The sequence below is a fragment of the Cucumis sativus genome, chromosome 3 (assembly GCF_000004075.3).
Source record: "Cucumis sativus cultivar 9930 chromosome 3, Cucumber_9930_V3, whole genome shotgun sequence".
In the NCBI taxonomy this organism is placed as follows: Eukaryota; Viridiplantae; Streptophyta; class Magnoliopsida; order Cucurbitales; family Cucurbitaceae; genus Cucumis; species Cucumis sativus.
The window spans coordinates 38,496,320-38,522,173 of record NC_026657.2 but is presented as its reverse complement, the minus strand read 5'-3'; the positions used below and the strand labels follow the sequence as shown (position 1 = coordinate 38,522,173).

Below are 25,854 nucleotides of genomic sequence, written 5' to 3'. Positions count from 1 at the left end.
GTGTCAAACCAATGAAAAATTCAAGGATATTTTGCGACAAAACAAATGAACACAAATGCTCGTTTGTTTTATGCTATTGATAGTTTTTAAACAAACATCTTCATTTCATTTCCCCTAATGAACCCTCAATTCTCTCAAACTCACAATCTAAACTGATGGGTTTAGGAATTGTTTTCACACAAGAGGAGAAAGATTTTGAGGTGGGAGTTAATGGTTCCAAGGTTAAACAGGTCGGAAAAAATGGAAGAGTTAATAGTTTGGGCAGCCATGGAGGAACAACTTTACTTCAAAGAAATGGAGAGGAGACAGAGACGGGAAGGAGAGAGACTAATCAAATAAAATTAAAATAAATGTAAATAGTAAAATCCACCCAATCTAAATAAATCAATATAAAATTAATACAAAAAATGTCATCTCATTTAAAAAGTCTAAAATTAATAGGTTACGTGACTTTCATCAGTAAAATAAATATAAAAGTAATTTGACCATTTAAAAGTATTTTCCAAAATGTTATGAATTATTCTTTTCTAAATCTTAGAATCAAATAAACACTTGTATTTTTTTTCCAAATGTTATGAACTATTCTTTTCTAAATCTTAGAATCAAATAAACACTAGCCTTAAAATACAAGGACTATTTTGCCATAAAATATATTAAGATATTTATAAAATAAAATAGAATTTAAGACAAAAACTATATTATAAATATTTCCACATCTTTGTTTTCAAGTGTTTCTTTAGGGCTTAATTTAAAATTTTGGTATATTATTTTAAATTATAATTAAAATTTAGTCTTCAAAATTGATAGAATTTTAAAAAATAACCCACACTCGGTGATACAAAATTTTTTTTTTTTAAATTGAACAAAATCAATCCAAACCAAAATTTATATTTTGATATTTTAGTATCAAATTGAATATCTTCATTTGTATTTAGAGAAAACCAAAAAGTATTGATTTGAATCGAAATTTTGGTTGAAAATACCAATAACAATCACAACCAATGGCCTAAGTAGTGTTTAAACTAAATTATTCATTAGGGTTGGCAACAGATATATTAAAAAAATGAAAGTTATTTTTACTTTTATTGTTATTATAAACAACAAATATAGCCAGTTTTAGTTCAGATAAACATATAATTTATTGGCTTATATTCATGAAAAATTACAATTTGTTTTTTGAAAGACAATCTTTAATGTTGATGTCACAAACAATATATATATTTTTAATTCATGTTTAGTATATATTTATATCATCAATATCGTGTATAAAACAATATAATTGAAGATTATGATATATAAAGTTAAAATTGAGATGATTTGTCAAACTGTGATTTTGGGAGTGCAAAAGTGTTGCTATGTTCTTTCTTCTTTTTCTGAAACAAAACGTCATTTGAAGAAGACAAAACTATATTCGTTGTGTATTTTCTCAGAATTAATTTACCTATTACTCACAAAATCAAATGGTAAACACAACCTAAACTAAAAATCTATAAAATAAAATCAACATTACTGAAATAATAAACACTAATTCTATGTCCTAATTTTCCACTATGAATATCGAACCAATCTCCTTACACGAATGCACACATTGGAAAAGAATACAAAATAAAGGATAAAGCGAGGAGAAGAAAACCTTAAAAAGAAAAGCTAAATTTATAATCAAAGTTAAAATCCAAATGAATAAACAAGCCAAAGGGCAACACATAAATCACCTATTTTGAGAAGCTCAATAGAAGTCATCCTCAACCTTGGGAAGGAGGCCTTTAGGTCGCCCGACCCTTCTAACACCGCTACTTGACAGAAGCTTCAATGCTTTCGCTAAATCGACATTATTAGGCTTCAAATTCTGTCAAAAATAATTTTAAAGTTTTCAAGTAATCGTAAGCTACACCCTTGGCTTGAACAAAGCAAGTAAGACGGATTGATTTCAACTAGTTAAAGCATATTCACAACCGCACTTGATAGTTGCATGTGTAATTCTCTTCTAGTTTGAACTAATATAAAATAAAACAAGGGGTTGTTTTCTCTTCAAATTTTGGGTTAACCGTCGTAAGGAATGCGATAGAAAAATGGAAAATCGGAGGAAACAAATGAAAGACCTTAGGAATGGAAGCTATCGTGCGTCCATGTCTAATTGTGAATCCAGTTCTTGCGATCTTTATTATCACTGGTTGGCCATCCTTTGGATGTTTTCCCTGTCACGCGTAGTGCTCAACAAAAATGAGTACAAATGTATTGAAAAGGAAAAGAAAACATACCATATGTTCAGAGAATGTAAAGATACCAAAGTAATTGGGTAGCGTAAACGATCAATGGCAAAATCGAGAGTAATGGAGTTCACGTCCTTTATCTGGAAGACACAAAGATCCACACTTGATTCAGAATTCATAAGAAATTAAAAGTTGCATAAACTTTTATCGCGTTCTTGCTTCCAGGAAATGATGGAGTCTGCCATGATTTATAAAACTGGAAGAAAGTATCTCAACGGGGATGATGAAAGAACATAAGTATTGAAAATAAATGTAAAGATTAAGAAACTGGGTGGATTGTTTTGATGTATTTAATGGAATTTCTCTCTGTTTCTGGCATGTCTTTCTTTAAGATATATCTAACAATGGAAAAGGAAACCTCATACCTCAAAAACAGAGGCTCTTTTGGGCATGTACCCTTTCCTGTCCTCACCAAGTTGTATATAACACCCAAATGGACCAGTCTTCAAAAGAACCTGAAAGGGAACATTCTTATAATTAAAAAAGATAGTATAGAATGAACAAATGTGTGAACAAAATTTCAGCCGTATGCGCAACCTTTTCCTTCAAAACTGGATGAAGACCAAGAACCTTTGGCTCTACCCCCCCATTGTCAATTTCAGAAGGATCTTTATCTTTATCTTCATCCTCACCAAATAAAGTTTTTGCAACATACCTAATGACAACAGGAAAGTCGTGTATGATTCAGTCTGTTTAGGAATATATTACTTGGTTGAACTTTGAAGGACAGTGGCAAAAGCAACAAATTCTCCACTGGATGCCTGAATGGTGGCGTGGAGAAAGGACAAGGAAAAAGTCATTCAAACTAAAGTGAAGAAGTTGTAACAACGTTATTCTTTTTCAAACTTACTTGCATGATGGGTGTTGATCACAACCTATGTAATAGCCAACACCAAACCGACTAACTTTGAAGCACAGAGTGCCATCCGGACAACTGAAGGAAAAATAAATAAAAGTTAGCATAATACTTGGAAGAGACGAGTTTCAACATGCAAAAAAAGACGTATGCACTTTGTGCCATTGACCTTTTCAAGGATATTTGCAATCTTAACTAACTTTTTGAGGAACTAAAACATTTTATCGGATCAATGGAACGTGGAGAGAAAACCAAACCCTGCAGCTAAATGGGTTACAGAAAAGCTCTCAAATAGTTTGAACCTAAACTTATAAACGGAATGTTTATCGACCACTATTCTTCATGTTCGACTGGAAAGAAAACTATTTCATAGATAGCAGATAAACTATTATCAATGAAATGGTTTTGACCAAGGTCCTATCAAGAAATAGGTACAAGAAGCTGGTCCAATAGTCTAAGATAGTACATAAAGTATTCTTCAAAGGTTAGTTTATTGTCAGAAATCTTCAAAGTGCTCTATTTATGAAATATGTATATATTGTTCCCTTGCAATTCCATGTTTTGTTGTCTTTTATGGTTTTATTTCACTTCTGTGTAGAGTTTAGATCATGTGAGCATTAGTCTCTATTCATTATTTCAATGAAAAATTCTGTCTTGATTCAACAAATAATCTTAACTAAGATTTCCCTCTTTCTTCTGTAGAGGAAGCCAAACTTTCATTGAGAAAAGTGAAAGAATACAAAAGGGCAACAAAAGAGGGCCAACACCAAACCAATGAGTTGACAAATCATGACTATCGTATGCAAATGTTTTAATACCTGTTCAGAACTTTCTGCTTTTCAGTGTCTAGACATTGAAAATTTGAGTTAAGATTTTGGGTCCGTTTGGATTGAATTAAGAAAAAAATGTTTTTCAACAAATTCATTTATGTTTAAACTATTTTTTCCTAAAAATTGTTTAAAATACACTTAAAAATCTATTTTGAGTGACTTCCAAACACTTCAGGTTTTTTTCAAAATAACTTATTTTCTAAATTAAACACTTCAAAATAGTCTTAAATGGATCCCTAACATGAATGGCAACTTCCCTACGAAGTCTACTTTTCTTAACTTAACTAAGAGATCTCCCTCCATTGCTGTTCCTTTGATTCGTCATATTTGGAAGACTAAAATTCCGAAGAAGGTGAAGTTTTTCTTATGGTCGCTTGCTTACAGAAGCCTTAACACCCATGAGAAGCTACAAAAAAAAGTTCAGAACACATTGCTTAGCCCCTCGATGTGTTGTCTTTGCTCTAAAGATGAGGAAACCTTGGATCATCTATTTCTACATTGTCTCTTCACAAAAAAAGCTTGGAACACTCTGGTATTTTTTTACTTGGAGCTCTGTCTTCCTAGCAAGATTGATAGCTGGATGATTGAAGGTCTTAACATTAGAGGTTATAGCCCAAAAGGAAACATCTTATGGAAATGCGACTCGCTCCCTTTTGTGGTGCATTTGGAAAGAAAGGAATAGCAGAATTTTTGAAGATAGATATAATTCTTTTGATTCTTTTTGGACTGTGGTTCAACACACAGCTTCTTAGTGGAGTACGAATTACACCAAACACTTTTGTAATTATAGCCTTTCTATGATTTTCAACAATTGGAAGGCTATCATTTCTTAGTTCCCTAGCTTCTTCCGGGGAGGGCCCTCTTGTCCCTCGCCCTTAGGCTGATCTGTTTTGTTATATGAATATACTTGTCTCTTATCAAAAAAAAAAAAAAATTAAACACTTAAAAAATGCAATCCAAACACACCATTATACTTGTTCAGAACTTTCTGCTTTTCAATGTCTAGCATGGGCCCTTGCCAATCATCTCATATTCTAATCAGCCCACTTTGACTAAATAATTGGAAACGTTTAATACTCTGGAGGCCTAAAAGTCATGAAACTTAAGTGACTGTTTGGCCTGGCTTCTATAATTTTCTGCACAAGACATTTGTTCCTACAACGAGCAAAACCAAAATACTTCGCTATACACGAGCATCAAGAAACAAGATGTTGTGTTCAATTCTTTACAACAGGATGGCGTAGAACATTTCAAGTCTTAAACCACCCGATTCCCTATTCTTCCTGAATGAATAGGCAATTTTTCTTTCAACAAAATAGTCCCCTTTCTACATCATAGTGTTCTTTTCAAAGAAACCAAAACCTGATGATAAAATGGATGAAAGATAGCCATAACACATACCTTGGACATGCTCTGGAATTATCAGGAAGAAAAGAAAATAAGAAGTCCCCATATTTCTTCTCCAACATCTTTTCCACCTGAAATATCAAACAGCTGAAGTATTCTGTTTTCATTTTCTTATTCTCCCTCTATTTTTCTTTCTTGATGATAGGAGACTTTTAATTATATAATACACCATTTGTTGTATCCACCTCTTAAACAAAAGGTGTGTTACCTGATTAACATTAACATTATTAGCACGTTTACAATATGAGCTGATCTGGGTCCAACAATCTCTTAGGAAGCCTTTCCATTCAGTTAAACCAGCTGAGACATTATCAAGCTGAAGAAAGAAAGTAGATATGGTTTTCAAAGTAGAGCATTTGTTAAAATTTGTTAAAGGTAATGTTTTAACGAGGTATTCTGTGCTTGCGTAATAGATAACTTCTGTAAACGTGTGAGCTAGAACGCAAGTAGGTGATTGCGACTCACCTTATTTTCAATGTCTGCAGTAGAACTACAATTGCTGACCTCAGAGAAATGATGACAAAGAAATGCCGATACCTTAAATTAAAAAGATAGAAAAATGAAAATTAGAATTATAACAGAACTCATCAAAATTTGCACATTATAAAAGCAGTTTGCAATGGCACAGTACAATTGTTTTTGGACTAAAAACAATGAATTGAGTATGGATTTTTTTTAACAAGAAGTCGCGCTTTCATGGAGAAAGTTGGAGGGAAAGAAAAGCCAACAAAATAAGTCCCCAACTAATGGACTCAAATCAAAACAAACCACACTACACCATTCAGATAATTACAAAATTTCCAAGGATGTGAGTTGGGGGTGGGGGGAGTATTGGATTTACACCAAGTCCCAAGATAACAAATATGTGAGAAATTACAGAAATATCAACATAAACAAAAATCTGTCTAGGATTTATGAATATCAAGAAAAAATATTTTACCCAATTTATTCATACCCACAGTAAATTTAAATGCCTTTAAAGTTGTAGATTCATTCTAATCTACACAATGACCTTTGCTGAGACTAAGTTTTCTAGTTTCAAGAAAATAAGAATATTTGATTGAAGGGATAAAAAAAAACATGAGTTCAGAAAAAACACTCCTATGAAAATGCAGTAATGCAGAAAGATAATATCAAGTGCAACCATTATCTTTTCCTTAATAATATTTTGTCTTCCCTACTTCCTATTATGCCAGCCAGGGAGTTAAAAAATGACATGATTAGAAGATGCAATTCTTTACATCTATATGCAGCTATAATTTTAAAACGGCAATGAAATTAAAATTTGAAGAATTGGAAACTCAATGTGATTAAGAGCTACACACTATGCGCCCACGAAACTCCGGATGTAGAACACAACTTTTCACTGACACGTAGTTCCTGTCCTGAAAGTATAATAAATCAAATAGTTAAAACCAAGTATATGAAATATCATCATTTAATTGTAGACAAATTATGTGAAAAGGCATGTCAGAATCAATATAAGTGTCAGACATTATTGCAGACAGACTCAAAAAGAGATACAAGTACTGCTGGTAATCACCTTATACTACGGTGACATCAATCGCTTTGGATGGCAATTGACAAAATGATTAATATATACACAACAGGTATATCATGCCATGCAAAAAGACACCGTTGACACAACCAATGTATCAAATAAGTCCTCTGTACACCATGCCATTCAGTTCTGAACTTACGGTAGCAAAAGTACTATTTTTTTCATAATACTAATATTTTGAGCTATTCCTCAACATAATTTCTTTTATGAGAAACAAGATTTAGTTGATATCATTTATATGAAAGAAGGGGAGCAATCCCTGAGTCAGATATATAGATCTACCCACAGACATATAAAACCCGGAGTGAGATACTCCTTAATGTGATAGAATGTAATCATCGATCATATTCATGACACTTCAAACACAGAAAAAGAAAAGGAAGATAAAAGTTATCAGTCACCTGTAAAACTTTTATTGTGGTTGCATATGTGGAAGGTCTTCCAATCCCTAGCTCCTCCATCCTTTTAACCTGGATATCCAGTGAAATAAAAAAAACATTTCTTGTTAAAAACATATATAAATGAAATTATGTAAAGCACATACATTTAAATAAAGAAATATAGTAGGGTGAATATAACAAAATGAGAAAATGGTAAATAATAATAATAGTAAGAATCATAATATTTTTTTACTAAAAAAAATCCTGGTATATATGTGGGGCTGCTTTCAAATATAACAAAATGAACCAAAATATTTACATATATAGCAAAATGTCACGTTGGCTCTTGAATCTCAATGATAAACGGCAACAATAAGAATATTTTTCAAGTACTAGAGGCTTACAACTTCGAGTCAATAGTTAGGCACTTACCAATGTTCCCTCTGAATAGCGGGGTGGGGGCTGGGTAAAATGTTGCTTGAGTTCAACAGCAAGTAGAGACAATTGATCCCCTGGCTAAAAAAGTAACTGGTGAATAAATATACATCTCATTACCACCTGTACCAATCACTATTCAAAAATAATATTCAAGGGCAAATTACAAGCATGCAAAAGGGAGGGGATTAAATAAGAAGAAAAATTGCTCAGTTAATTGAAAATTCCATGCCAACTTCCAGCAGGAAAAAATTGAATGGAAATAACTTCTTCAACGTTTCAATAATAGATGCATATACATAAATGCTCAACACTGTAGAGTCTTCTACCAAATAGAAACAGGCTACAGTCTAGTAGATATTTACAAACAACAAAATTACCAACCAGAAACAATGATATGATGAAACCTTTATACCTTCAATGCATTCAGAATTCTGAACAGTTCATCTTGTCCACTTTCTTCATGGTTTTCATGTTTGACTGCATGAACTTCTGGATCCTGACAAATTATTAGATCTTTACAATCCTAAAGTACTTGACCCCACAAAGATAACACATTAATTAGGAAACAGAACTTTAAGGTGACATGATGGGCAAATATGACGGTAGATAAGATGTCCTCACAGAGAAAAAGCCCCTTAGAATTTCAAGTAGGACCAATTAACACGTATAGTTGGTAAATGATATCAAAAATATATAGAAGGTAAACTCCAATGAGTTGTTTGGAGTTCATTATTTCTTGGAGTGAAATAATGAACTCCAAGGAGATGTAAGTATGGAAAGTTGTGAACTCCTCGGTCCACAACATAAGGAATTAATAAGGTATAGAAGTATGTTTTTTTACTAATAGCAACCTTCCAAGGGTAAAGAAGGAGTGGAGTTCACAACTCAACTCCTCCTCTCCCACTCCTTGGGCCAAAAAGGCCTCAAGTGGTTGTGGAAGCTACAATACAAGGATTAAACAGTTAGGGCTGAATACAGCGATCTATAAATGTAATCAGAAAATCTAAACAAAGTAAATTTAATCAGAAAACAGCGATATACAAACAATCATAGCCCATCTCGGTTTTAAAGCTAATATCCACATAAGATTAAAAGTATGAAAGAGAAAAAATGTGTGAGAGAGAGCTACTAACTACAAGATTAAGACAAAGTTAATCCAAACAACTTGACAAATCCTTGAACACCCTTTTCTCATCAATCAATCTCATACTTGTTATAATCCTATGCCAAAGGCCTCTCCTTTAAAGATGAACGCTCCAAAATCATTTTTCTAATGGAAATGCATTTTTATTTGTGAAGTTATCAACGCCTAGCAACCCAACTCAATGGGAGGAGGGCTACTTCCAGTTCCAATCATCCAAACAACTCTCTCTTCCATCTTCACGCTCTTCATATTCATTGAAAATTTATAGAAAAAACAGATTGCTTGAATTAAAGGATAGAACCCAAGCATATTGAAATATAGAAGATATCTACCTGAAAAACAAGGCAGCGTTTGAGGCAAAGAGTTGAATAGTGAGGAGTAAGGAGTCATGAAGTCCAAGACTCTAGAGAGTTGTAAACTCTTGGGGCTCACAATTTAAGGAGTTGATAAGGTATAAAATTGATGTTTTCTAGTGGTGAAACCCATAAACTTTTGGAGCCAAACAAGAGGTGGAATTCACAAATCCCTACTGACACGATAAACCCACAACTCCAGGTTCAACTTGACAAAGATCGACATCTCCAACTTCGTATATTTACTTTTATGAGACGACCCCTTGATGAGACCAGATGTCGCATCAAACTTTCAACCTTTCCTTTTAGTTTCAACCCATACCCATCTGACGTGCACGATTCTTCTCTACGCCTGTTTATACTGCTCCCTTCCACCTCATCTGCCTGTTTTCTCCACACTCTTTGTCAATTCGAGAATCATTTCTTTCAGACCCAAGATCTCTCTTACATCTTCGTCCTTCCTCCAACTGTTTTTGTGCCATTGTTCGAGTTCTCCCCATGATATTGCGGCTCTGATACCAATTTGTTAGGACTCCACCTAAATCTCATAAAATCCCAACAAAATAGAGAAACAGAGATGGTACTTTGGTGTGATATATTGAATGGAAACAACAAGTTCTTACACAAACAAGCAACAATGGAAAATAAACCCCAACAAACTTGAGAACATTGGTTCTTCTCCCTAAAAAGCTCTCAGTAGCTTTTCCCAAAATAAACCCTGCTTTCAACAATCCCCAAACATTCTTTAAACACTCCTTCCGCAAGTGGGTCTCTTAGTCGTTATTCTCCTCTCCTATCATATCTGGATGGGTTATCCCCTAGGTATTCCCCTTTTTGCCCTTGCATTTGTAAGTATGTATAATAGGCGGCCTAACACAACCTCACTAACCTTGCACTCCCGAAGAATAACAACATTTGTATTGTGTTTCACTAAAGGATCTTTAACTACAACTCTTTTGGGGCGAGCATTAAGATCCCTAACATTCCAAGAGATAATTAACAAGGATAACCATCGAAGCCCTAGGTTGTACTAGCTTTAGCTGCTAGAGCTTCCCTTTTCCAATTACCCAGCAGAGCTTTGACTTCTTTGATAAGCTTTTTATTATTATTAGAGGCCCCATCCTTTCTCTGCAACTTCCCTTTCCTTGAGACGACATGAATGCATAAATTATAATCAAGTAACGCCATGACCACTTCCTTGCTCGAGGGGAACGAATTTTGCAAAGAGGTTGGCTCTCACTCCGTTTCACTCTAATTCCAATCACCTCATCATTTAAAAGAGAAAGAGTAGAGTTGTTCTCAAATACAGTCAGATTTGGGAAGGTGGGTCTTCTCTACAATAACAATTCTAGATGGACCATCATAGGGATTGGGCCCACAATTAGTGTAATCCTCAAGAGCAATGCCTATTCCTTTTGAGTTAGACTAGACCATTTCAACGCCCGAGCCCAATTTGATCAATTTGGACCTCATATTTGAAAGAAACACATCCCCGTGTGCTTCTGACTCTCTTTGGAGAAGAAGACGGCTTCTATCAAACTACTCCTCTGTACTGACTGAAAGAATCTCGCATCTTGCTCTGATAAAAAGGATCCATGGATTTTGGCCACTTTGTCTACGAGAAGATTGGTGTCCTAGAAGGTCACAACTTGTAGAAGAAAATTTTCAAGGTCGTCTATCAACTCAAATTCAACAAGAACAAAACCCCAGTAGTTCCCTTTTACTTTGATGGTCACTTCCAAGCATTCAATGAGACTTGAGTTTTCATCGGTGAAATCTATAAATCCACCAAACATGTAACCAACCGCTTTAAAAGACTTCTCGTTCCATAAATGCATAGAGAAATTTCTTAATTCCATCCAACCACCTTATAATGGCACAACAAGCATGCTCCAGTTATCATGAAAATTGCGCTTGGTGACAATCAAAGTGTCCTCCCAACAAATTTTCTGACTATCTTTTTATACAGGTTCTTGTTCCCCACTTCAAGATGAAGAGGTGGGCAGTTGTGACGGAGCTAAGGGCTGAAAGAGTTCAGAAGTTTGGGTCCTTTTGCTTCTCACCTGGAGGCTCTTGTTTTTTCATCATTCATGAATTCTAGAAGTAAATGTCTAAATGGGTCCCACCCTTTGAAATCAATACCAGAAAGAATGCTATCTTCTTCCTAGTGTTTTAAAAGGTTCAAGGCGCACTAAGGCGCAATGACCCTCTGGAGCCTAGGTGCAAGGCGCACAAAAGGTGTGGACTTTTTTTTCATGAGGTGCACTATATATAAAGAATATATACATGTGTGTGTATGTGTGTATGAAAGGAGCAACAATGTATAAAATATAAGTATATAACCAAGGTGGAAATGAGACTTGACCAAGGTGGATTGCTAAAGCCGCTCGCTTTAAAACATAGAGTTGGGATGTTTATTAACTTAAAAGACATGTAATTAGGTTTAAAAAATATATGTGTATATATATAAATATAATATATAAATATAAATATATATATATATATATATATATATATATATATATATATATATATATATATATATATATATATATATATATATATATATATATATATATATATATATATATATATATTAAAAGTCCAACCCACAACTGAGTGAAAAGCCCATGCCTCAACAGCCTTTTGCGCCTTTGTGCCTTATAAGTTGCGTGCCTAATGCACAACGCCTCGCCTGTTCAAGGAGAAGCCCAATCCGTGCGACTTAGTCGCGCCTCAAAACATTGCTTCCTCCTTCCCCCTATTTAAAGCAAACCGACATAACAAACTCCCTATCTAATTACTATCCTAATAATATCCTAATGACATTCCTATCATTAAAGTGAACTTCGAGCCTAGAATAATTCCATTCATTGAATTGTAGGCATCATCCTATTGGATAACCAAAAAACCTCGTGAGTCTTTAGCAAAAGTGATAACAAATAATTTAAAGGGGAAAGAAACAAAGGCAGAGAGAAAAAGAAAAACCTAACGCTATCCACTCCCCCACCCCCCAAATCTCATACATTTTTTTTCAGTAAAGAAAGTTATAATTGATTACTGGAAGTTGAGATTGACTAAAAAAATGATGGAAGGTAAACATTTGAAAGCATCCGCTACATTAAGTAAACAAAATAATCAACCTCCCTCTCAAATAATACTAAGCAGGACTCTCATACCTCAAAAATATCTTGAAACCCACGAAATTGAACTCTTGAGCATGTAGATCCGGAAACGATGGATTCATCGGTAAGTCCACAGTCAATTTCAATCTGGTAACATAGACACATATGTTTACAAAGAGAAATCATGCTGTCATAGTCTGTTCAAAAGGACACTCAAATTGAAGTTAACTACAATTTAAAAACAAAAGAGAAGAAAACAAGCAGAGAAATACAATGCAATACCTTCAGAAAGAAAAACAGTGCAGTACTAATCTGCTCTAAAAGAAACCCAGAATTTATTTCATTTCTTATAAAAGGAAAACAAGATACAGAAACTATTCATTGACATTTGAAAACTAATGTAGAACCCATCCTGATTTATAATTTCACACTAAGCCTCAATAAGCTCATTTTTAGGCAGGGTGACTCATGTCCTCGGCGTCTCTACCAGACATCATAAACTTGTAAAAAATGCATCATATTATTGTTAACCCTCTCAGTTGGAATCTGGTTGTCCTCAGTATCAACCCACTTGCCACTTCTGTTTCATGGCTTTTGGAATTAGTATATTTTTTATTTATTTTTTGAATAATTAACAAGAACTCGTATGGATATAGGATGTCATGGTAGTATCTTCTTAATAAGAAAAAATAATAAACATTGAGTTTTATTAAATAAGCCACATGTTACTATGATAAAATTTATCAACAATTGAAAAAAGTAAAACACTGAATAAGAGAATAAATAGCATAATGGAACATGCATCTTAACCTGTTCACTGATAGAAGGTTCCATTTGACATGCCATCGTTCTGAGCCAAATAAGAGAGTATAGTTTGTGAGAATCTTCGTCAAGTATTCCCACTAGCATTGCTGGAAGTGAATGCAATGAAATAAAACGATCAATAATCGGTAAAAATGTTTTCATAAAAATGGGAAGGCTAAAGAAACAGTCTCACAAGTTAACAAAGTAGGAGTATGTTACTAGGATAAAATAACTTATATATATACATATTTTCCCAAATCAAGCATTAATCAGCTAGAAGATTGTATAATTACAGGGCAAGAGTTGCACATCAGTGGGTCTGATTGCTTCGTCAGCCTCTTGAGCTTTATTCACCTTCTTAAAATATTTGTGTCCACTTTTGGATACAAAATCCTGCCCATATCTGTAAACAGTACATTTTTAAGAATAAATAATTGGATGCACTAAAACCCTTGTACGGGATGGAGGGAATACAAATTGCAACTAAATATTTGAAATAAAGTTACAAAGAAAAGAAAAGTGGAATTTTGAACTTTTACCTTTGCATAATCAGGGAGTGAATGTCCTTAACGGCTTCATCAGAGATCTAAATAGGAAGTGGTTCAAGCAACGAGGATTAGACGGTAAGATTTTTTAGAAATGGCAACAAAGCATGAACCAGGACAAAGGTGAAATAGAACATGAACCTAAGAACTAATTTCACTTTCTCCCATGCATTTATATGAAAAATCACATAAGTAACATCAAAGAAAGAATAAAATCCGATAGTAATTAATTGGTAAAAATAAACTTGGGTAACAAGATAAACCCAGCTGTGTTGCCAAAGAAATAACAAGAGATAGCACGGCAATATAATCAAAGGCAAAAAGTTTTTACATGCAGCCCATCCGTTCTTGGATAAGTTATTAGACCAGCTGCTTTTCCATCAGCCAATTGAATTCCCTCATAAAGTTTCTGGGCAAGCTGCATAGAAAGTTGTATAAGACACAAACTTAAAAACAAAGAAAAAACAAGATTCATAATTTGGATCAATACCCCCCAACACAATATACCAGCAAAAGAATTTGACTTTCACAGGATAATGTTATTTCCAAACAACGCTACAAACAGAATTAAGTTTCATCTAAGATAACTCCAAGAAGAGAGGTGCGGAGGAAAACACTCCCAGAATCTAATATCACAACTTGCCACTTGAACACGCACTATTCTATGCTTTCCTCCAAGCATCATATTTGAAAACCTTTTGTAACTATTATAGAAGCACTATTGTGTACAGCTAGAGCCCCCTCTTTAGCAGTGTTACCCTCTTTAGAGAACTTGGATTTTAGATACTCTTTTTTTTCAAGTAATTCTTTCATTATAAAAAATAATGATGATGATAACTCACTACATAAAATCATCGTTACTTTGGCAAGGTGACTGACCATGCAACCGACAAGGCTCTTACAGCTGGTATGTCCAACAGGCTCTTACAACTAGCACAGACACCATCATCCAGTAACACAGTAGTAGATACCGCGTTATTAATAGAGGAGAATAACTAGTTGGTGCTGACTGCTGATTTGAAGTAAGATTTTAACACAACATGACTGCAATATTTTATAACAAGAACTTCATGATGAGGACAAACAAAATTACCACATACCTGCATTGTGTAACTTGCAGGGAAATTAAATTTGTTTGCTGCATCTTGCTGAAGTGTAGATGTTATATATGGCATTGGAGGGTTTGTCTGCACTATACTCTTTTTAGAGCTAAGCACTTGAAAATTTACTGATTTCAGCGCAGTTTCTATGTTCTTTGCCTCCATGTTGGAGCTGATTGCAAGCTGATTTAACTTCTTAAAATCAAAATGGGTCAAATGTGCAGGGACTGCAAAATCTCCCACTGAAGAACAAGGATTTTTTTGGTTCAACTTAATGTCAATAGTCCAATATTCTTGTGCATGAAATTCATCAATTTCCGTTTCTCTATCACATATTAGGGCGAGTGCAGCTGATTGAACACGCCCAGGTGATCGGCAACCTGGTAATTTCTTCCATAATAATGGTGAAATATTAAATCCAATCAAATAATCTAAAGCACGGCGTGCAAGGTAAGCCTGAACCAAGTTTTCATCAATTACTCTAGGAGATTGCAGGGCACTCTTGATAGAAGCCTCGGTTATTTCATGAAAAACAACCCTTGCTATGCTAATACCTTCATGTAGAGAATTCTGGTGCTGCAACATCTCAATTATATGCCAAGCAATAGCTTCACCTTCTTGATCTGGATCAGATGCAAGAATAAGGTTCTCTGCTCTGAGAATAAACACATCAAGAAAGAAAAGAAAGTTAAAACTGAAGGTATCGGAGGTAAGATTAAAGAAAGTATATTAGGCATCGTAAAAAAAATGACATAATTGGAAGAAAGAGAAAATAGAGCATATTAGACATCACAAAATAATTGACACAGATGCACAAAGCACAACAAAAACCGTGTACAAAAAGCAAGCCAACCTTAATAAAAGAAATACAGATGTGCATGTGAGTGTACGCATAGACTTAACAATCATTATCAAACTAGCCAAAAATACAGTTGTAAGCAGGCCAAGCTAACAATAGAAGCCAGATGCATACCCATTTAAGGAAAGTTCAATGCTTTTGAGATGAGTCCAGGCAGCAGAAGGAACCTCCCACACCATAATGAAGTCGTCATCAGGTCTTACAGATCCAGACCTTGCAGCCAAGTCTCTAACATGGCCATGGCTAGGTAGCACCACAAACATATCACCAAGATAATTCTGAATAACTTTTGCCTTTGCAACAGATTCCACAATCACAACAGATTTTCCCATTGGGGGATATAGCTGCTTGAAAGTGGTCCTTACCTGAGATGTCCCCCTTGCATCCACTACGACGTGTGGCTTCTGTCGCAACTTATTAGCGCTTTTCGTAGCTTCTTTCTTTCTGCTGGAACTGCGTTTTTGCTTATTGGATTTTTTTTTGGTTGAAGCAGAATCTTTGGAAGTACCCCCGGTTACATTTTTCTGAAAAATTGCACTGTTAGTTAAAATAATGCAATGGGACGGGAAAAATGGATTGAAAACATCAACTACTTGCAAAAACCTTTGGATCTTGTACAACATCCTGGTCAGTATTGCTGCTACCAAAGCTCTTTGACTGACCATCCTTGCATACGGCTTTAACATCTGCATCATTGGTTGAAGAAATAGCCTCCTTCTTTTTCTTGCTCCGAGACTTCTTTTCATTCAAACCCTTGGATGCTTTCCTAGTGGATGAAGAAGAAGAAACTAGATTTGCCTCCTTCATAGCACCAACCAACTGATCGCTTGAATTTGTTTCACCAACATAGGTGGAGCCTGAGGCCTTTGAAGCACTAATTCTTTTTTTCCTAGATGTAGCAACAGGCTTTTCACCCTTCAACTTTTTATTTGATCCTTCAATTGGGAATGTACTTGTTCCCTTCCTTGCATATTTAACATTCTTTTTCTTAGTTCCATTCAATGCTTCTGTAGTGTTAGAAAAGAACTTCCTTCCAAACGCTCTATAATTAGGAAGTTTATGTGCAAAAATGCCATTTAACAGCTGTTGGTTAGAAGCATTTGGTAATGCAGCAGAATGAGGAAATCTCAATGGTAAGCGGGAATATAGAGTGAAAACACTTGGCCCATCGCATGCACGATACTGCCCAGCCTTTGTACGTTCAGTTGTGACAGCAAATGTTACTCCACCTTTTCTAAAAACAAGCTGAGAACATCTGGCTGAATTACAAGCAGTGGAAAATGGTAAAACGGGTGTGTATTTGCTAGTATAATTTTGAAGAGTGCTGCCCTGCAACTGTAACACAAACGCCAAACAAAATAACACAATATCACCACCAGGCGACTGCTCAATACTTAGAAAAAAGAGAAATTAACTGGAGTAACTAAAATTGTCAAATGGCAGAAAGCATTGACAGACATTCACGCTGCAACTCTTTGAATAGTTTTCCTTCTGACATATGATTGACCATTACCGGATAAGTTTTTAAAATGTTCATAAAATTCCATTTCTAACATTTGCTGCAAAAGTCCGAAACGAATCCATAAACAGGAGTGTATTAGTCTGAAAATTAAAAAACTCAAACACAACCAACGATAGAAAACAAATTATCACACTGCCATATAAACATAAATTCACTAAGCCACTCCAACACATTCAGAAAAAATACAAGTGAGCGGAAGTAACCAAAAAGTCAAATACCAGAAATTTATACTTCGGAATCAGCATGTAAGAGTGTAACTTGAATAATTCCAAACACAAGCCAATATGAAAATTGCAACTCTTCCAGCTTTTCTCTAGGGAGATTGTATCGACCGTTGTGACTTAAGTTTCTAAGAGTAGTATATGCGCGAGACAGAGCTCTAAAGTAAGAATATAACTTAAATAATTCAAAAAACAACATACTAAACAGCAAATAAAAATCGGTAGACAAACACACTACGAACGCGACAAATATATAAATTCACTCTAAAACAATTAGAAAACGAACAAATAAGCGGAAGTAACCAAGAAGTCGAACATCAAACGCTACAGCAATTGTAACTCTTCAAACGCAACAAAAACATATTATTGATCATTACCGGATAAGCTTTCAAAATACTTGCTGCCAGATGATTCTATGAATAAAAACGCAACAGTTTAAACATTTATTGAACATAAAAGAAATGTGGATAGAACGAATAATAGGTAGAATATGAGAACCTTGGTGGTGAAATGACGGAGTCTGGAGGAGGAAAAAGCAGAGAACGCTGTTGAAAATACAGAGGAAGAAATGGCGTTACTGGAAGAAGAAGCCAATGACAGGCTCTTCTGAAGCTGGCTCATTGCCTTCAGTTCGAAGCTTGTCTGGGCTAAGCTTCTCAGGTTCAACAAGTGCAGAGAAAGAGAAGAAGAGGGTTGGAGAGAGTTAAAAAAGAGATGAACACAGTTTGAAAGAGAGAGAGAGAGAACAGAGGACCTTAAGAAAGAGGGTTTTTCGATGAGGGGTTTTGGGGTTAAGTATAGCAGCCAACCTCGCGCCACTTCACTAGGGTTATGTCATTTTCATTTATTTCTCTTTTTCTTTTCTTTTCTTCTCTCCTTTTTACTTACGTTTTTTTATTAATAAATGAGTTTTTTCAAAAAATAGACAAAATTTACAAATTATTTTCACTATTTACAAGAAAGTGAGTAGAAAACAAAATTTAATTTTATAATTAAATTTTAGTCTTTAAAATTTAATAGAATGACATTTTCAAAATAATAAAATAAATTAAAATATTTATAAGTTATAGTCAAATTTTTAATTCTATTAGCATATTAATAGAATTTGTTATAAGTTGTAAATATTTTGTAAAACTTGTTATAGATTGTAAATATTTTGTAAAATTGGTTGTTTTTTAAAATTCTCCTGTCATAAATAATCGACGTCCAACCACAAGGAATAGAGGTGATACAAAGAATTGAAAAATTCGAAAACCAAACCAATTCAAATCAATTTGTTGGTTTAGTTTGGTGTTTTAGAATCAAATTAGATTAGTTGGTTTGTATTTGGAGAAAACCAAAAGTATTGGTTTGGATCAAATTTTCATTTGAAAAAACTCATAACAACCGTAACCAAACGAGTCTATTCTTATAATTAACTTAGGGACTAAAAAATTAATTTTTACAATCTAAGTATATAGTTAAGATTGAGATGATTTGTCAACGATGTGATTTTTGGAGTGCAAAAGTCTTGTTATGCTCTAACTTAATTTTCTTTGAGTTGATTGTTGTCTCACAGAGTAGATAAAACTATATATTCGTTGTGTGATGTTGAAGTGAAATTATTGAAGGCATATAATTGTTGTGTGATTTTTGGGCATTTCTTCAGTAGTTTATATACTTGATAGTCTAGGATTAAAGTTGATACAACCTACTAAACTCAACAACAAAAATGATTTTCTACATTTTCAACATTATTATTTTTGTTGAAAGTAAGATTATTGTATGGATAAAACAAGAGGAAATTTTGTCAAGAGGTCAAAATTTTATTTTCTCACGAGTTTGACTATATTTTCTCAAAAGTATTATTATACACAAGCTAGTTTGGTTCGGTATACACAAAGTGCTTCAATTAATGTCAAACTACTATCAAGTATATAAACTACTGAAGAAAAAGCTCCATCGTCTTTCGCAAAGTTGTCGCGTGCACAAATGCCGAGTAAAGATGTAAAGAGAGGTCAGATGTTGGGAAGGCTATCTTTCCCGAACTTAACAGGTTGAGAGCTATTGGAGAAGATAAAATAATGCATCCAACACTAATGGAAGACACAAGCCTTTCTCTAGCAACAGGAAAGGTTCTCTTCAGCTGCATGTAAGTTTTTCATTTACTTTCCAGTACAATAAAAACTACTTTTAACATTGTTTTCCTCTTCTAAGAATGAGTATTTTCAAAGAAGTAAAATCTTTATAGAGTGGTTTTGATATACTAGTTTTGGACTCATAAAATTATTTTTGAAAGATGAGAAAAAAAGATTATTAAAAAATATTTAAAAAGATTATTTACTAATTTACATTTATCTTTTCAAATTTTTTTGGTTGTTATAATGGTTCAAAATCAACATTTTATCAATATTTTCAACCAAGTTTTTTATAATATTAAGAAATCAATATTTTTCTTAAATAAAAGAAGGGAATTCTTAGTTTGAAATAAATAAAAGAAGAGATTTATTTTTCTTTATAAATGATTAATAATTAAGGCATTTTGTTCAAATAATTTTCAAATTTTGAGTTAACTATCTCAAGGATAGGAAAATTGAAAAGGAAGGTGAAGAAATAACTTAGTGTTAGGTGATTTATAATTAGATTTACCTAACATCAAATATGTAAAAAAGAAGCTATCACACATCAAAATCTAAATCACGAATCCAAACTTTATTATCATGGTTTGACCATCCTCGGATAATTTCCGTACCATGAAGTGTTCGACAAAAAATGAGTAGATATTGTATCGAAAAGGAAAGAAAAAACATGGTAATTGGACAACGTAAGGGTGCTCAACTTGGTTACACTTGAAAATTATATAAGATCTCATTACTACAGCATAAAATTAATGAAAATGTCACGTTGTACCTATTACTATCAGGATCAAACTGTAAGCACAACTTTAAATAAAATCAACATTATTGATAAAATATTAACAATATAGTAAACATCAATTCACATTCATGAGTAATGATCAGAACTCAAACACTAATTCTATTTCTTTATTTTCTATCATCATAAGATTAACTATACAAAAAAAAATGATAAAGGGAGAATAAAACCCTAAAGAAAAGCTAAATTTATAATAAAAGTTAAAGTTCATCAACCTTGGGCTTCCTCTTAGATCGCACACATCCTTGACAAAAGCTCCAACGCTTTCGCTAAATCTACGTCGTTTGGCTTCAAATTCTGTCAAAAACAATGTTAAAACTTTTCAAGTAATTATAGGCTACACCCTTAGCTTGAACAAAACAAATACAATGGATTGATTTCAACTAGTTAAAGCATTGATAACCACATTGTATAGTTGCATGTTTAATTCTTCTAGTTTGAACTAAATAAAACAAGGTATTGTTTTCTCTTCAAATTAAGAGTTAACCATCCTAAGGAATTTGATAGCAAGCAACCACGAAAATGGGAGGAAACAAAAAGAAAGACCTTAGGAACGGTAGCTATCGTGCATCGATATCTAAATGTGAATCCAACTCTTGCGATCTTTATTATCACTGGTTGGCCATCCTTTGGATGATTTCCCTGTCACGAAGTACTCAACAAAAATGAGTAGAAATGTATTGAAAAGGAAAAGAAAACATACCATACGTTCAAATAATGTAAATATACCAAAGTAATTGGGTAGCGTAAACGTTCAAGGGCATCCTCGAGAGTCATAGAGTTCACGTCCTTAGAGTAATAGAGTTCGCGTCCTTTATCTGGAAGACACAAAGATCCATTCTTGATTCGGAATTCATAGGAAATTAAAGAGATACATAAACTTTTATCACGTAGACAGAACCCTTGCTTCCCGGAAATGATGAAGTCTGCCATGGTTAGAAAGCTGGAAGAAAGTGGTTTTTTTTCCACTCTTCAGACATGTTTGACAATTGATACAATTTTTTCTCACCGGGAATGGAAGAACATAAGTATCCATAGTTCAATCTGCGTACATCGTATCAAAAGAGCTTGGTTCGTAAAATAAATCAAATAGTTGAAAGCAAGTGTATGAAATATCATCATTTAGTTGTAGACAAATTACGTGAAAGGCATGTCAGAATCAATACAAGTGTCATAGACATTATTGCAGACAGACCTCAAAAAAAGATACACCTAATGTTCTTGATCACCTTACACTACGAAATATATCACTTTGGAAGGCAATAGACAAAATGATTAATAAATGCATAACAATAACAGGTATATCATGCCATGCAAAAAGACACCGTTAACACAATCAAGGTATGAAATAAGTCCTCTGTTTGTAGGAAATTTAACATGCATCCATCCAAGCAACAAGTTTTAGGAACACTTGCAAACGTAATTGCAGTTCTATGCTAGTTTCATTCAATAGGAGCCGTGAGGGTAGAGGCTGTAAGGACCAAAGGCTATCATTACGTTTGAATACTTGTCAAAGACAGCTAAAATCATGAACTCCACACATAGTTGAGAGCCAAAACAAGTTGAGTTTAAGAAAGTTGTATCATCACTTCAATTTAAAAAAGGTAGAAATGAAACGAATCATATTTGTACAAGACTGGAAAGCAGTCTCGACATTCAGTATTGAAGTTACGGCAGCAAAACTACTACTTTTTCATAATACTTATATCTTGAGCTATTCCTCAAGATAATTTCTTTTATGAGAAACATGATTTAGTTGATATGATTCATATGAAAGAAGGGGAGCAATCCTTGAGTGGGATATATATCTACTGTCACACCCCCTCCGACACTCCCTTCTCTAAGCCTAAGAGACAGCATGAAGCCAACAATCATCGTTCTTCTCCCAACGACACTCTAAAATTAAAAGAACAAGCTACTAACTCTAAAATTAGAAGAACAACACTAGGGTTCCAACTCAGAGTAACACAATACAACCCACAGTATACAAAGACTGAGGTTTGACAATAACAAGACATATTCCCATGCATTAACTCAAACCTCACACCAGTATATACATACAAACCAAAATGCATGTTCGAAGTATACAACATACAAGAACAAAGAACTAGAACTGGACAGCAAACCAACATCAATAGGTCAGACTCTGGAATCACAATCTCTACCTGAAAAGTGGAAAACATTTTGAAAACATGAGCTATAGCCCAATGAGTGACTAACTTAAATAAAGCATACTTTGGAAAGCAAACCAGTAAGAAATCTTAGCAAAGCAATTCTCACTTAAATATACGAGCATGACCACCAATAAACTACTCAATATCTAGCTACGTTGTAGTAGGGCCAGTACTCTCAACATCCTTGTCGTAGTGGGGCATGCCCAGCACTCTCGATAGCATCGTTGTCGTGGGGTAAACTCTACACCAACAAAATACCCTCTGTGTGCACACATAATACGTAATCCTCTAGCTCAGATAACTCAGTCATGCTACTATTGAAATTTTTATAAACTCGAAGAAATCTCTAAATCATGCTTCGCTTAGAATTTAACTTTAAAACTTATGATTTTAGCGCTTATGCTTTAAGCTCACGCTTTGCTCAAATCTCGTGCTTAACTTCCTTCGTTGAAGTAATCTCATGCTTAAACTCAAGCTTATGCAAATAGCCAGATCTCAAGCTTTAAACAAATACTCATGCTTATAGGTAATTTAGTAAAATCATTAAGAAACACATGTTCAGACAAACTCAAAGCATGCTTAAATTTACTAAATGAAATTCAAGTTAGAAATCAGCATTTAAATTCATTCAATCACCCACAGTTATTAGGCAATTACTAATGTCCCCTCAGAATAACGGGGTGGGTGCTGGGTAAAAGTTAAAATATTGCTCGAGTTCAACAGCAACTAGAGACAATTGATCCCCTGGTTAATAAATATACATTTCATTTCCATCTGTACTGCCGCAATCACCATTCAAAAATAATATTCAAGGACTTATTACGAGCATGCAAAAGGGAGGAGATTAAATAAGAAGAAAAATTGGTCAGTTAATTGAAAATTCCATGCCAACTTCCAGCAGAAAAAATTGAATGGAAAGAATTTCTTCGACGTTTCAATAATACATGCATATACATAGACGCTCAACATCGTAAAGTCTTCTACCAAATAGAAACAGGCTACGGTCTAGTAGATATTTACAAATAACAAAATTGCCAACCAGATGCAATAATACGGTGAAACCTTTATACCTTCAATGCATTCAGAAGTTGATGCAATCAAACATAAAGACCATGAAGCAATAATACGGTGAAACCTTGATACCTTCAATGCATTCAGAATTCTGAACAGTTCATCCCGTCCGCTTTCTTCATGGTCTTTATGTTTGACTGCATGAACTTCTGGATCCTGATAAATTATTAGATCTTTATAATCCAAAAGTACTTGACCCCACAAAGATGAAAAATTAATTAAGAAACAGAATTTTAAGGTGACATGGTGGGCAAACATGATGGTAGATAAGATGTCCTCCTAGAGCAAAAGCCCCTTAGAATTTCAATAAGTAGGACCAATTACATGCATAGCTGGTAAATGATATCAAAAATATTTAGAAGGTAAACTCCAATGAAGTGTTTGGAGCAAGAGGTGAAATAATGAACTCCTTAGCCCACAATGTAAGGAGTTAATAAGGTACAAAAGTATGTTTTTCTTTTTTCTATTAGAATCTACAACCTTCTAAGGGCAAACAAGGAGTTCACAACTCAACTCCACTGCCTTGAACTCCTCCTCTCCAACTCCTTGGGTCAAACACCCGTCAAGTGGCTTCCTTGGGCAAAACACCCCTCAAGTGGCTGTGGAAGCTACAATACAAGGATTAAACTGTTAGAGCTGAATACAGCTATCAATAAATTTAATCAGAAAACAGCGACATACAAACAATCCTAACCGACAACTCTTTTAGAGCTAATATCCACGTAAGATTAAAAGTATGGAAGAGAAAAATATGTGCGAGAGACCTATTATGTAACGACCCAACTTTTAACCAAAATCATGCAAAGTTCAATTCATTTTATCAAAGAAATAAATAAAAACAACTTCATGAAGAAAAAAAAAAATCACTGTCTATCAATAGTAGAAGCATCAATCACAATAGTTCCAAATGGCATGGTCATGGGTCCTTCTTGTCACCCGCTTAACTTTGCCTTTGTCTAAAAATTTCAAATATCCAATAAGGGACCTACTAGGTGAACGGTTAACTAGTTGGTGCTGACTGCTGATTTGAAGTAAGATTTTAACTCAACGTGACTGCATTATTACATACCATGGAGAATTTCGTAACGAGGACAAACAAAATTACACACTTCACTCCAAAACAATTAGAAAACGAACAAATAAGCGGAAGTAACCAAAAATTCTAACATCAAACGCTACAGAAATTGTAAATCTTCAAACGCAACAGAAATATATTATTGATAATTACCGGATAAGTTTTCAAAATACTTGGTGCTAGATAAATCTGTGGACAAAAACGCAACAGTTTAAATATTAATGAACAGAAAAAAGTGGATAGAACGAATGATAGGTAGAATACGAGAACCTTAGTCGTGAAAAGGGAAGATTCGGGAGGAGGAGGAAGCAGACGGAGGTGTGGAAAATACAGAGGAAGAAATGGCGTTACTGGAAGAAGTAGCCAATAACAGGCTCCTTTGAAACTGGCCCATTGCCTCAATAGTAACAATCGGCGAGAATATTCGGTTCGAGCTTCACTCGGCTAACCTTTTCACGTTCAAATAGAGTGAGAAAACGATGAACATAGTTTGTGATAGAAAGAACAGAGGAGCTAAAGCAGCAACTCTCGCGCCATAGGAAGAGGTTAAAAGTTATGTCATTTCTTAATTTTGATGTGTTTTAAAAAATCATTTATTAAAATTGAAAAACTATTTACTCTTAATGAACAAAAATTCCTTACAAGTAGAAAAACAAATATCGTGGAACGTTCTATTTTTTACAATTTAATTTATGGACTTATGGGTAGATGTGTGGAATTTATCTAACTATGTCAACTAATTAAAATGAATGGAGGTGGTGTTTGACACATGATACAAAGAAATGGTCTAGTTGGAAGAGTCGATGCTAAACCTAATTTAAATTAAATAAGTTTTCAAATATAACAAAATGAATAACATATTTACCAATATAATAAAACACCATTTTTTACCGGGATAAAATCCATATCGTCTATTGCAAATAGACTTATGACATTTTCAACACTATCAGTGGTATAGTTGATAAAATCTAGAGTTTTTCGTTCTCATTTTGAGTAGATTTCTCCTTTAAAGGAATTTTCCTTTCCACCAGGGATTTTTGTTCACGCAGTCCAAATTATAAAAAGCTAGCGATTTAAGTATGTTTGCTCGTTTTCGAGGATTTTACTATTGAACTTTCAAGATTAAGTAAAATGTAGTTGTTGATATGTACTTTTAAATTCGACTTGTTTGATTATCTGAAATGTGATTGTGACAATTATAGCTTT

The 25,854-nt window shown here is 34.1% G+C and overlaps 2 protein-coding genes across 7 annotated transcripts; both read right to left on the bottom strand.

The window, feature by feature from the left end:
* Positions 1–1,466: 1,466 nt before the first annotated feature.
* On the bottom strand, positions 1,467–18,213 carry LOC101210823 (DNA topoisomerase 1). 2 transcript variants are annotated; one of them, XM_031881649.1, is made up of 23 exons: positions 17,914–18,213; positions 17,793–17,828; positions 16,276–17,007; positions 15,787–16,196; positions 14,814–15,468; positions 14,045–14,131; positions 13,708–13,754; positions 13,462–13,571; positions 13,175–13,275; positions 12,419–12,511; positions 8,155–8,238; positions 7,737–7,820; positions 7,326–7,394; positions 6,689–6,748; positions 5,829–5,900; positions 5,572–5,679; positions 5,358–5,434; positions 3,121–3,204; positions 2,808–2,925; positions 2,636–2,725; positions 2,285–2,350; positions 2,100–2,195; positions 1,467–1,846 (listed from the first exon to the last, which is right to left on the bottom strand). In XM_031881649.1, the coding sequence occupies exons 1-23, from the start codon at positions 18,034–18,036 to the stop codon at positions 1,727–1,729; spliced, it is 3,522 nt and encodes a 1,173-aa protein (XP_031737509.1). In that variant the 5' UTR covers positions 18,037–18,213; the 3' UTR covers positions 1,467–1,726. The 2 variants fall into 2 exon arrangements, with proteins under 2 accessions (XP_031737509.1, XP_011652538.2); XM_011654236.2 differs by lacking the exon at positions 17,793–17,828 and having other exon boundaries at positions 17,914–18,211.
* A 2,194-nt stretch (positions 18,214–20,407) lies between these two features.
* LOC116402629 lies at positions 20,408–25,214 on the bottom strand. Of its 5 annotated transcripts, XR_004215079.1 has the most exons (8): positions 24,919–25,214; positions 24,802–24,837; positions 24,054–24,181; positions 23,646–23,729; positions 21,230–21,372; positions 21,058–21,146; positions 20,875–20,970; positions 20,408–20,625 (listed from the first exon to the last, which is right to left on the bottom strand). XR_004215079.1 is itself a non-coding variant. In XM_031882146.1 (3 exons), the coding sequence occupies exons 1-3, from the start codon at positions 21,259–21,261 to the stop codon at positions 20,557–20,559; spliced, it is 369 nt and encodes a 122-aa protein (XP_031738006.1). In that variant the 5' UTR covers positions 21,262–23,638; the 3' UTR covers positions 20,408–20,556. The 5 variants fall into 5 exon arrangements, 1 of the variants encoding a protein (XP_031738006.1); XR_004215078.1 differs by having other exon boundaries at positions 21,058–21,372; XR_004215080.1 differs by having other exon boundaries at positions 21,058–21,372; positions 24,054–24,172.
* Positions 25,215–25,854: the final 640 nt, after the last annotated feature.

Coding starts and splice junctions, on each gene's coding strand:
- LOC116402629 (XM_031882146.1), bottom strand. CDS start 21,261: ATGGCAGACTTCATCATTTCCGGGAAGCAAGGGTTCTGTCTACGTGAT. Junction 20,971..21,057: donor TACGCTACCCAATTACTTTG/GTATATTTACAT, acceptor ACTTCGTGACAG/GGAAATCATCCAAAGGATGG. Junction 20,626..20,874: donor CGATAGCTACCGTTCCTAAG/GTCTTTCTTTTT, acceptor TGTTTTTGACAG/AATTTGAAGCCAAACGACGT.
- LOC101210823 (XM_031881649.1), bottom strand. CDS start 18,036: ATGAGCCAGCTTCAGAAGAGCCTGTCATTGGCTTCTTCTTCCAGTAAC. Junction 7,395..7,736: donor GCTATTCAGAGGGAACATTG/GTAAGTGCCTAA, acceptor CTGGATATCCAG/GTTAAAAGGATGGAGGAGCT. Junction 2,196..2,284: donor TACGCTACCCAATTACTTTG/GTATCTTTACAT, acceptor TACGCGTGACAG/GGAAAACATCCAAAGGATGG.